The 13,891-nt window shown below is 35.0% G+C and overlaps 1 protein-coding gene across 1 annotated transcript in view; it reads left to right on the forward strand.

The window, feature by feature from the left end:
• AGMO (alkylglycerol monooxygenase) overlaps positions 1-13,891 on the forward strand; it is a 301,876-nt gene that overhangs the window by 182,500 nt on the left and 105,485 nt on the right. The window contains exons 6-10 of the mRNA XM_063450740.1: positions 2,303-2,369; positions 4,507-4,572; positions 7,902-7,981; positions 9,528-9,662; positions 11,407-11,523. Of these exons, the coding sequence (XP_063306810.1) occupies positions 2,303-2,369; positions 4,507-4,572; positions 7,902-7,981; positions 9,528-9,662; positions 11,407-11,523 (465 nt within the window). The remainder of the gene's footprint in view (positions 1-2,302; positions 2,370-4,506; positions 4,573-7,901; positions 7,982-9,527; positions 9,663-11,406; positions 11,524-13,891) is intronic.

Raw genomic sequence — 13,891 nt, forward strand, 5'->3', positions numbered from 1 at the left:
CACTGTTCTGGGACATTATAAGAACTTCCAGCCTCTTAGCTGCCGCAGCTTGGCTGGGGTCTTGCCTTCTCTGCCACCCTGGACCCAAGTCCTAGATCTAGCTCCCAGTGGGAAAAACCTCTCTCCAGAGAGTATAGCAGTATAAGAGCAGTATAGCTGTTCCCCCCACACATGAGCCGAGGCTTAATGCTGGGAGTAGACTGTTTAATGCAGGCATGGAAACCCCTCAAGAGTCACATCCCCGGATATCTCAGGAACACGTGGCAGAGGCATCTTTGCCACACTGTCTAATTAGTATCTTGATATGCCATACCTGTGAGGTGAATGGATTATCTCGGAAAAGGAGAAGTGCTCACTAACACAGATTTAGACAGATTTGTGAACAATATTTGAGAGAAATCGGCCTTTTGTGTACATAGAAAAAGTCTTAGATCTTTGAGTTCAGCTCATGAAAAATGGGGGCAAAAACAAAAGTGAGATTTGTTAACGCAAAGCATGCTCCCACCAGTCATATGAAGTTGTGTTTTAGCAATAATGAGTCACATACTGTTAGATTTTCTGACTGTATGTGTCCTACCAAATAAGCTCCAATCAGATATTTTTTGCCTTTGAAAGAGTTTATAGTGTTATTGCTTTACCAAGGATTACATCCCCACTGAAAGGTTCTGTGTTTTACCCACTGTCGTTTATTCACTAAACAATTACTATAATTCCAAATAATGCTTTCTATTATGTTTAAATGAAAATGTATTCTTAGTTAACATACAGTTGGGATTATAATAATAACACTAAATTGGATAAACAGATTTAGAATGCATTTTACAAAAAAACAAACACATTGGATATCAAGTCAAGCTGTATAAACATAAATAAATATTTCAGTAGATTATAACTAATACTATTGATCTCAAGAACAGTCTTATGTTTGGATGTATAGAAAAGGACAAGTGGCTTGTTTATAAACTGTTGTGGTGTTATGATTGGACAGTTCCCTGAATGTATGATCAAAAATACATGCCTCGATATGCCTAGATGAAAGTGAGCTTTTTAAAATAAATTTTAAAAAACAGATGTATTTTAGATACCGCTTTATAATTAAACATTTAAATTAAAAATACCTAATCTGCAATATTAAAGTACTTGATCATCTTGTTTAGAACAAAACTTAAACAACAAACCTGGGTGACTTAAGACCTGACTTGCAGAATCTATAACCATGTGGGAATGAAATCACATTTCAACAAAACTGGAGAACAGTTCTGTTGTTTTCATCTAAATTGCCCAAGTCACTCCAATTAGCTGTTCTGTAAATAGACTGTTTAATTTTATATCTGAGTTTACATTCTATTATGACTCCATGAGTGTTTGTTTTTATTGAGCAGTACATGAGCTACAATTCACAATTACAGTTCAGTAAGTTTGTAACAATATGTTTATTTTGGAGCATATGACTATATTTCTATTTGCAGTTTTGTCTTTCTATTAATCCATAAAACCGATTACAATTGATCATCACTTGACAGATTGGTATAACGCCATATAATAGCTACCTTTCAGATCAGAAATACTGTAGTATGGCTTTCTGTGGAGCATAAAGATGCTCATTATCATCTTGTCGGTATTACTGTCTGCACCTAAACGAGCATTAAAGGGGCACCCTTAGCACCAGAACAACTGTAGCAAAATGAAGTGGTTGTGGTGTACAGATCATGCATCTGCAGTCTAACTGTTAAATTCTCTGCCATTTAGGGGTTAAATCACATTGTTTAGCTACACCTACCCTGACTGAGACATAGTTTCCCTACACACTTCCTGAAAAAGAGTCATTGTTTAAATTTGTTTAAATGTTTATTTAATTAAGAATTTCTTACCTCCTACTCTGTAAACTGCCTTCTAGAGCCTGTAGTAGCCACAGGTGTGTGATTCAAGTTCAATTAACAGAGCAAGCGATACAAACTTTGAAAGTAAACACATTGCACTGTAAGATGTGGTTAAAAATGAAACTTTTTTTTATTGAGGCTGTGGAAGGTGTGGCAAGGGCTGTATAAACAGAAAAAAAGTGAACCATCTCCTAATTGGCAGAGAGTTGAGCCATACCGAGACTGCATTGACAGGATCTATACACCAAAACTGCTTCATTAAGTTGATTTTGAGCTTAGAGTATCACTTTAAATGTTATATTTAACTAAGGTAAAGTATTTGTTATGCACAGCAGTAGTGATGAATAGTGATGAATTATATTTTAAATTGTTCCTTAATATATATTTTATAATAACGCTAGACTATGTTAATATTTTTTTAGTTAATAAACAATTTGGGACCTCTGGAATACATTCTCAATACCCCAAGTCATCATAGAGTTCATCACGGTATGTTTAATCATGATTTTGTAGCTAAAATAAGTTAAACTAATGTGGATTAATATGCGTTGTCAGGCCAGTTTAACACATTTATACATACACATTGAAGCTATAGTTTAAAATGATAGATTGAACAAAGATGATACATTAAAACACAATAGAAACATTTCTGAAAGCTGTATTCCGTAGTTTTTATCAGAACTATTTGGATCTAAGATAATTTAACGGAGTGACTGGGATATCTACCAATCCTTGATTTTCCATTTAGATTACCTTGTATTTGTCTGTATTATGTCACACCAATGTACATCAACATGTGTAGTTGTTTTTCAGTGATCATAGATAAGACCGCGGACACATGCAAATCAATGACAAATCTAAATTTGGAGAATCTTCTATTAAATAGTGTTCTATGATGCATTGCCCACTTTAGATGTGTTTTCAACGTGTTCACTGCTGTAGGTCATATTCCTACTTCATATTGACATTGTGTCTGTGTCTGAGCTTAGACTGTTTGTGTATGGTTAATTCATCCAATTTATTGTTTTTGTCCTCATTGCAATGCGGAATTGATTTAATTGCCCATCAATAAAATTACTTGACGCAATAAGGTATCAGTACAGTCACACTACAAAATTTATGACAAAATGCAGTCAATATTTTATGTAAAAGGACATGTCAATGTCAAACCAAGAAAAAGTTACATGTCATAGACAACATTACTTACTGTACTTTTCACAAAGGCTTACATTTTTAGCAAGTGGCTGGTGAAATTCACATTTTAGACCTAAACGGAAAAAATATAAAATTCAGATAAATTTCCAGCTCAGCTATTTTGACCTAAAAAACCCAAAATCCTCACTATCCAGTTTCTACAAATGTATGATTTAGTGAATAATTCTTCAAGATGGCTCATACAGAGAGATAAAATGGAAAAAGATTAACACAGATAAAAAGAGAGCGTGATAATGAAGAGCTGCCAGGCAAACCAATTTACAGCTTTTATAAAAATCCACATTACTTGATCTTTTGGCAAATTCTTGGTATCCTGTTCAGTTATATATGGATTTGTAGACCAAATTAGTGTATGCACAAAAAATTATCCATATGCACACAAAATTGTCATTGTGTGCTCAATAAAAATTCCATTAAATGGTACGTCCAAAACTGGAGGTTTTCATTCATTCAAATAAATTACTAAAGAAAATTCACACAAATGTATAAAAGTTCGCATTAAACGCACATTTGCTATTTAAATATGAATTTAGAGCTGGAATTGTGGGAAATGAGAAGTCCACTGCTTTCTTGTCATCTTCTCCCATCTCCGCTTGAATGACCAGAGGATGAGCTGTGTTTTGTTTTCATGTTGTGAATAACATTTAGGAACATGAACTAACAAATTTAAAGGGACACTATAGTCACCCAGACCACTTCAGCTCATTGAAGTATTCTGGGTGCACTATCCCTGTCAGTTTAGCCCTGCAATGGTAATCATTGGAGTTTTGAGAAACTGAAAATAATTACCTTGCAGTATTAACTCCACCTCTAGTGGCTGTCTACCAGACAGCCACAAGAGGCACTTCCAAGATGTTAGGAAACTTTTGGTCACCTGAAGATGGAAGTCCTCACGGTTTGCATGAGAGCATCCAGCATCAGCTAACATCCCATAGGAAAGCATTGATTTAATGCTTTCCTATGGGGTTGTCCTAGTGTGATTTTTTTTTTTTAAATTATTATTATTTATTTATTTTATTCCTAGTCCATACTTTAACCTATGAAAATGTCAACAAAACAATATATAAATATATGTATCAATGTGTGTGCCTCTATAATATGCATATAGGCTGATATAAAAATAATGCTTTACTTATACATGTATAAATAAAACGCAACCAACATCTTCACTGTTTCTTCTTAATAACCAGTCCATAGCAGAAATGTGTTTTTCATTATACCGACGAGTCCTGATTGATTCCTTCCTCTAGTTTTGACACAGGAAGAGTATATGCATTCTTTTTAAAACCATTAACATCACATTTAAAATATATAAATATATAAACCATTAACATCACATTTAAAATATATATGTGTTGTATTAAAATAAAAGAAGTTTGATTAACAAATATTACCATGAATAATTTTACAGGTAGAAATCCATACTGCATTGATTCAAATTATGGAGGAACTCTTATAATCTGGGACAGAATATTTGGTAAGTAGATATATTTTTTTTTTATGTGTACGGCACCTGAATTAATTTTCTTTAATAAATATTAGGTTACTTCTATACTTAATTTGATATTTATAGGTACATTTCAACCAAAAATTAATATGAATACAACTTTCTTGTTTGAAGTGTTACAGAAGGGAAAAGTACTAGGTTAATGAAATTGGTTAGGAATTGCTCAATTAATAGTGAGATCCACATGTGGACCCGGTGCGCAGAAGTAACAGAAAGGCAAGAGATCAGTATTCTTATATCTTTTGTATTTAATTTATTATTTTTTTCTTTAAAAAATTGCCTTATTTTTTTTTTCTAAAGTAAATGTAGTTATTCTTCCCACAGACATTAAATGACTGGCACCGAGACTCAATGACATGGTTTGAGTTTTAACCCTGCGATGTAAAGCTTTGCTGTTTACTGGATATAACAGTGCTTACATTCCAGGCTTGAATACACCTCTAGTGGCTGTCTACCTGTAGGTGCTTCTTCTATGAAAACCAAGTCTCCCTCTCCCCCAAATAGAATAAAATGAAAAATGAATTTCTAAACTGGCAGCCATAAAAATAAAATAAAACATATTAAAATTTGACAACGGCATCTCTCTCTCTCTCTCTCTCTCTCTCTCTCTCTCTCTCTCTCTCTCTCTCTCTCTCTCTCTCTCTCTCTTATATATATATATGTATATATATATATATATAGCTATATATATATATATATAGATGTGTGTATATATATATATATATATATATATATGTATATGTGTGTATATATATATATATATATATATATATATATATATATATGTATGTGCATAGTTCTATTTCTAATATATTGTGTTTGAATCAGTGAGTATAGTGAGTGTATGTAGCTATGTAAAAGCATGCAGGGTTAGCAATAATGTAAGAAGAGGTTAGGGTAAAGGAGGATTTAAGGTTAGAAGGGTTAATCTCAGATGTAGATAGCACAGGGTGTTTAGTGTTAAGTGAATTAAAAGCGCGAGATGTGTTATAGTTGGGATATAAGATGTGTTTATCATTATTGGGTTTAGGATTAGAGTGGGGGTAAATTTATTATGGGGTACATGGTGTGTTTAATTATTAATAAAAGTTAAACATGATTAAGGGTTTTGATTCAGGTTTAGGTTTTGAGTGCTTATATTTGGGACTAAGCAAAGAGTTTGTTTGGGTTATGAGAGGGGTAAAATAGGTTTAGGGAAAAGGGGGTACTTGGGGAACAGGAGTGTGAAGTATGAAGGTTATTTGCACAGTACTCACCATACTATAATTGATAGAATTGCAGGGACTGTTATATAGTGTGTATCACTAATTTCTGTCCCTACTACTCCCGCAAGGCATTTCCTGTATTAGAGGCTTATAGTGAGTAGATGGAAAGTGATACCTTCCACCTCCTGGCCAGTATTACACATACAGACATTGGAAATGCTCGGACAACACTAAGTTTAATACCCTTTATAACCAATCCTGAAGCTATGGAGCTTCAAGCATAGGATGCTGATTGGACTACAGAGGACACTGGCAAAGTTTCTGGTACCTATCTCCCCTCAACAGCCTATCCAAGCTCCAAAGAGATACATGATATGCCCTGTAAATAGGCACTTCTTACATCACAGATGCCTGTGCATGGCTTCAGTCTCTAAGAACAAGTATGTATCTAATCTCCAGGCTAGTTTCTGAAGACCAGATTACCTGATTAGCCTAGATTACACCAAAATAGAATCAGAAATAATAAACATAATATTATACTGAACCCTTGGGAATGGGAGCACAAACTTTTGTTGAACCACTGTACACATGGAGTATGCCAATTAGCCTGATGTCACCTATAAATAAGTATATGCAATTATCAATAATGACCACTCCAGGATTTTCTAACATTATAATGCAATAGTATATTTAATAAATCTGCTAGCCACTTGTTTACATTCTGCAGGATTGTTTGACTCAGTGGTTGCCTAGGGATTATCAGGCCTGGGTTAGAACCGAGACAGAATTCTGACATCTGTAATAATATAATAAAAACTGCAAGGTCTTAGAACAAAAACAAGAACATAGAACATAAAACAATGAATTTGTACAATTTCCCTACTGGAAGAACTTATAAAAGTATTGATAGCTTAATATATGTATATTTTAATATAGTTTTATAGATTTCAGTATAATTAATTATAATGATTATTAGTTATATATTTGTTCTACTTCAAAAACCCGACCAATAGCACAAAGTCCAGCGAATATAGAAGGTGAACTATGTCTTGACTGACTATAGTGGACATGATGGAGTCTAGAAGAAGTTAAACATGGCCATTACTGCAGCATCTTCAGCCGTTGGCTTTATCCATAGCAGTTATGATGAGCACAATAAGTTTAGAAGGAGGTCAAGGAGATTATAATAGTTATAATCAAAGAGCCACCACCATCAATTAGAGTATGCCACTAATGCACCTTTTGTTATCATCTTGCCTATAGCAACTAAGCATGGTGTTTGTCGTCAAATAAAGTTATACAAACCAACATGTCAACCTAAAATTGTATAGCCTCCTAAAGTCTTTTAAAGGAACAAAACAGTTCAAAAAATTCACCCAAATACATGGTAGCGGAACATTAAACTTTCTGTTTTGTTAACAAATAACATTGTGTCTTGTACGTTTGTTTTGGGGGGCTTTTGGCAAAAAAATGTGAACAAGCCTTTTGTAAAGAACCCTAATTCTACAATTTCTCTTCATGTGACTTCGATGTCAAGCAGTCTGACATTGCCTCTTTCAAGACAGGATCCAATAGTGTGCAGAAGATTCTGTGAAAGCTAGAAAGAAAAGTGAGCCACTCTTTAATACAGTATATTGCAAAGTGCAATGGTGGTGATCTGATTCCAATTAAAAGCAAGCCTTCTGAACAATTATATGATTACTCGTGTAAGAGCTCATCAATATTCAAGCTAGAAACATTAAGCATTTGTAAAGCTGGGGGATTATGATACTTGGCAATACCACGTTTAGAGCTGAGGAATTTTCTTCTGGCTCCTGACTGACTGAGCTGCAATCAACAACATGAAATTATATATACAAGTGATAGATTACTACTCTATAAATATATTTTAAAGTAACTAATTATATGCTTTTGTTTACTTAACAACACCAACACAGCTCACACATAAATTCTGTGAATTTGATCATAGAGGCAGATAAATAACCTGGAGAGGAAAATTAATGGGCTAATTAGTTGTACTCTATCAGTGTACATTAGTGTTACGGACATGATTTATGGTTTTATTTGGTTTGTATCTTGTTTTTTTTCCACAAGGAACATTTGTACCAGAAAAAGAGAAAGTGGTGTATGGCCTAACACATCCAATAAACACCTTTGAACCCTTTAATGTCCAGGTAAAAATTAGATTTTCCTATCAAAAATCTAAACTTTTGTGTTTGTTTAAAAAAATCTTATGTATGAGATATAATTGTGTATTTGTTCTGTGGTAATAAAAATATTAACATTTATTTTTAATGTATACTTATAGCTTGGGTTGACCTATAACTTTTTAACATTATATGGACATTGCATTAAAATATACATGCAAAAAAAAAAAAAAAAATCAATTAAAAATAAGTTATTTTTTTCAAAATTCCAGGCTGTGCAGGATCTGCAATGTGCTTTTTTCAAACTAACATACTATACTTTCGAGAGCATCACAAAGCTTTTTTCATAAACAATGGTTTGTGGACACAGCAAAATTTCTGGGAGTGGTATTTAAATGGTTACTCCAAACACTGTGAACATTTTAGTGATTTGAAGTAGTCATGGTGCTTAGAGGCTGTATATTCAGCATTTCCCTTTGGAGCACTGCATATACAGTGTTTAACCCCTCTGCTGCTGGAGGTGAAGATACCTCTGGCAGAGTCATTGGGGTGTCATAAGCCAGTCTGAAACTACACAGAATAGAATTTGTTGGCTGAGAGCAATTAGCTGACCTTTTCAGCCATTGAATGGTGAAGGCCGTGGCTTCCATCTTCTGCAGCTCTGCTGAGGCTGGAAGAAGGTCATTGGACCACTAGGGGCATCAGAGCCCGGTTGTGACCCAGGTAAGGGGGCAAATTGTTGCTTAATAGTTTGCCCCATTTGGGGAACTGGACCTGGGTACTCCTGGCCACATAACCACTACAGTGGCCTGTAGTGGTTATGATGCTTGGAATAATTCTTTAAGTTTTCATATTTTTGCTGTTTAACCCTTTAAGGACACATGACATGTGTAACATGTCATGATTCCCCTTTATTCCAGAAGTTTGGTCCTTAAGGGGTTAAAGATAACGGATGAGCTGCAATGTCCAGAAACTAAACTCATGGCATCACGTGTTGCATCTCCCATACATTGCATTTGAGTGGCAGTATCACACATTATGGAATTATGTAACGATTTAACATAAAAGAAGAATCAAAGTTTTGAATATCAGCAAGGGCCTTTGGCTAACAAATAAAGGATGCTAAAATCAATCCAACAGCTTTTCAGGAGCCCACTTGAGTTTTCAGGCCCGATCAGCCCCACCTGGCAACACCCATGCATTCAATTAATTTCCTTTTAGTGAAATATTCTGGACCAATAGTTTTAGCTCTTCTGTCTACAATAAATACATGTATCTGAGCTCTCAGTTGCATTTTGCCACGCCACTGCCTTGAATGCTAATGGATAGCATAATTCTTTGGAATACTCATGTACTGCCTAATAAAATGCCTCATTTGCTTTAAAGAATTTGATGAATGACCTTTCATGCTGGTTTATACATATTATTCCATATGCTAAAAAGTTTATAAACATTAGTATCAAATACTTTCTTGGAACATGTGGTGATGTGGGTTGTTTTGCAGGGGAATGCAACAGAGACATTTAATTTTTTTTATTTACATAGTGACTCTTTTTTACATTCTATTTGTCAGATACAACATTGTATCTATATTTGGCGTACATTTTGGGATACCCCAGGAATCACAAATAAATTATTTGTAATATTTAAAGGACCTGGATGGGGACCAGGGAAACCTCGACTTGGTCTTCACGAGGAACTTCCGCAGGTAACCTGCTAAAATCCATCTTTTGAATTAACCATAATGTTTAATTGAAGTGTGTAATGAAAAGTCAGATGCTCCTTCTGTTTCTTAAAATATTGGGAGCACTGAAAAAGGTGTAATTTATTACATGGTATTGTGGTATCACTGTCTTGTTTGTTCAGACAGGTATAGAAAAAATTAAGATAGAGAGGATAAAATATAATATGCAGAAAGCATCATACTAAAGCACAAAAAGGGTTAAGTCCACAATCATTAGTATTTGAAAATAAGCTCCTGGTGTTACAGAAGACACATCCCAACAATAGCACTAACATGTGTACATAAAAATAATCCTGATACCAATACATTGTAATCAAAGTAATCTGCATTTCAAAGGGAAAGGTATTCTTATGATAAGACTCGGGTCCAGTTTAATATGCATAATACAAAAAGGACAAAAATATATAAAAAATATATAAAAAACACTAAAAAAAAACACACAAAAAATTATATATATATATATATATATATATATATATATATATATATATATATATATATAAAAAATAGAAAAAAATCCCAAGCACTCACGCTTTGTAGTTCCTCATGTGCCGGGTGCCAAAGCCTGGACTCCAAAGATACATAGAATGCCAAATAATAGCTGCTCACCGGTCTTGTAAAATCCAAATGTTTTATTTAATCATATTAAAATCTGTGACCAACGTTTCGGTCCCCACTCGGGACCTTCCTCAGGGTCAGACAAAAATGATAGGACAACACACAATACTTACAATGTATATCAATATATAGCCAAAACAATAATTGAAAGTGACTCACCCAGGTGCATGGTGTCTCGGCGTTTCCGCCGTGTATACTTCCGGGTATGCGCATTAGGTGTAAGCCCTGCTCCGCCCCTAATCCCACGTGTTTAAGGGAAACTACTATATGTGTGGATGAAATACTAGTATATATATACTTATGTCATTAGTATATATATACTAGTATTTCATCCACACATATTCACTATAATCACTCATACAGGGGGTTTTCCTGTACATGTATATAGTGGTTTACTCGCATTACGTTGCCTAGCAACGCCCCGTTGGCCGTGATTTGTGCGGCACCAGTCACGTGTACCCTTGATAGTGGGACTCCGGAATGAGTGCTCGCGCACACCCGGAAGCATAGCCGTTGCCATAGACGCGGTTGATATGCCGCACCCCCTATCTACTGGTTAGTAGTTTCCCTTAAACACGTGGGATTAGGGGCGGAGCAGGGCTTACACCTAATGCGCATACCCGGAAGTATACACGGCGGAAACGCCGAGACACCATGCACCTGGGTGAGTCACTTTCAATTATTGTTTTGGCTATATATTGATATACATTGTAAGTATTGTGTGTTGTCCTATCATTTTTGTCTGACCCTGAGGAAGGTCCCGAGCGGGGACCGAAACGTTGGTCACAGATTTTAATATGATTAAATAAAACATTTGGATTTTACAAGACCGGTGAGCAGCTATTATTTGGCATTCTATATATATATAGATCTCAAGCATACCCAATCTATATATATATAGATCTCATTCTATATATATATAGATCTCAAGCATACCCAATAACAAATTAATACCAGGTAATTAGTGGGAAGGCAAACCTGTTAAAAACCTTATAGTTCAGCATCAGTCACCACTATTATTATACCAATTGAATCAGATAAGGATAGTTAAAGAAAAAAGATTGCTAATTAAATTTGTAATTATTTACAGATCACTGGAGACGAAAAGCCGTATGACCCCAGATTACCAATATATTTGCAAATATATGCATTTATACATTTTCTTCTGATGCTTGCTATTTATACCCATATGTTTGAAGCCAAACTGGTAAGAACTCAATTTATTTGTCAACTTTTAATCTAAGCAAGATATATATTGAGAATTAAGGAATATGAACATAACAATGACATTACAAGAGGCCAGCTAGCTAATTCCTTTAAAAAAGATATGTAATGATTTATGAGTTAACTGACGAAAAGCACAATAGGACATATGTAATATTAAAGAGGTAGCATGTATCACAATGTAATAGCTCATGAAAAAATTAAACCTGATAAGACACATGGCCTGCCAGAGGACTGGGTTGCTCAAAGTTTCTCCCAAGGTTCAGCAACATCAAAAATGGAAGATGGAAGTCTTTGAGTACACAAGGGAAACTCCTACAAACATATGGATCTACTGATATGAAAAAAGAAGATGCAATCAATCAAATTGCAAATGTTAGCTCATTGAATAGTTTCAGGAGGTAACAGCTATGATCATGAATGATACAGTGGAGCTTGGTAAAAGGAAAATGTTGAATTTATAATTTATTTGGGTCTGAATATTTCCTAAAATCACAGCAGACATTATTGTTTAAGGGTTTAGATATGGATGTGGAAATTCATTTATCAATTAATGCACTTTTGGTCTGTGAAGTGCACTGATCAGCCACAACATTAAAAGCACCTGCCTAATATCGTGTAGGTCCCCATCATGCTGATTAATGGCTCTGATGCATTAGGCATGGAAGACCTCCTAATGTGCCCTGTGGTACCTGACACCAGGACAGCAACAGCCGGTCATTTAAGACCTGGAAGTGGCAAGGTGGGGCCTAAATTAATCAGATTTGTTGTTCCAGCACATCCCACAGATGCTCAATTGAAATAAGATCTGGAGAAATTGGAGGACAAGGCAAAACTTTACCTTGAATTCTTTGTCATGTTCCTCTAACTATTACGGAACAATTTTCACAATATGGCAGGGGGCATTATCCTGCTGAAAAAGGCCACTCCCATCAGGCAACATCACCGCCAGGTGGTCTGCAACAATCTCTATGTAGGTGGTACGTGTCAAAGTAACATCCACATGAATGCCAGGACCCAAGGCCAAAGTAACAATACAATCAATGTGATTCACTTGAGTTGTCAGTTGTTTTAATGTTGTGGCTGATAAGTGTATATATTATGGTTCGGTAGAATGTCTGACTGATGTTATACTGTTCATCTTGCCTAAGCTACTTTGTTTATTCAAACTCTCCAAGTATAGTTGCTGTGCTGTTTTCTTACACAGATATACCATAGATTTACAGACTTTATTAGGGCTGGACAAAATCCATGAATTGCCAGATGTATCATGATATTATCATGTATCGTTTGCTTCCACAATTGTATTAATGCATACATTCCAGTAAGTGAGGTATATACTGGATCCATGGACTGGAAATGCTGAGCATACAGATGAACACAGCCACAATAGTATGGTGTATTATGGGTAAAAGAAATGTAGTGTGTAAAATCACTTAAAAAATATTTTAAAAAAACAGCAGCTCTAATCACTTGTGTCACCTTAACCTTACTCCTCTTGCAAAAACAATGTTTAATATATAAATAAATAAGTGAATCAGATATAAATAGTGGTGCACCAAAATCAAGGTTATCTTACTCTTTAATCAAAGTAGTACATAGGAGTTAGGAGGACATCACATGTAACAATACATCAACAATGTATAGTGCAGATGGTATAATGTCCACAAATAAAGTAGAACACCAGTGGCTGGGAACACTCACATGAAGTGGAGCCTGATAATTCTAAGGCTCAATATTCACACAGATTTGCCTTTGCAGTAGCAACACACATTTCTTCTTATGGATAATTACACCCAAAAAAACAAAACAAAAAACAATATGCAGTAATAGTGCAGATTGTAAACCAACTTTAAAAAGGAAAATGTTCACCTTGGTTAGAGCCCAATGATGATGGGTTCTAGGTGCTAAAGCTTGGTGTGACTTATAGGGTGACAATACCCACAACTGTATACCAAACAGATGACAGTGCAGGATACTGCTAAAATATACTGTAGAGATATTATAAAATATTTAAAAATACTTTATTAATACTCATATAGATAAATGTGTTTTGCCATAAGCAAAGGTACTGTCAACGGGATCCAGGTACCTTTATTCACATTATGTGGCATTGCCATCTGATCCAGATCTTCTGAACTTTTGTTAATGCCATTGTCAGGGTTCATGGCAAAGGTTTGCCCTTCCAACCTGGAACCTACTTTCTTTTCCACATTCATTTTCCTGTAAACTACTTTAGATACTGTAATGCATGTCTGTGGGATTCTGTCCAACTTTTTAGCAAATGCCAAATTACCCTGAATCTCTCACCAAATGTCCTCTGATAAAAAAAAAACTGGATATCAAGGAAA

The sequence above is a fragment of the Pelobates fuscus genome, chromosome 4 (genome assembly GCF_036172605.1).
Source record: "Pelobates fuscus isolate aPelFus1 chromosome 4, aPelFus1.pri, whole genome shotgun sequence".
NCBI classification, from domain to species: domain Eukaryota; kingdom Metazoa; phylum Chordata; class Amphibia; order Anura; family Pelobatidae; genus Pelobates; species Pelobates fuscus.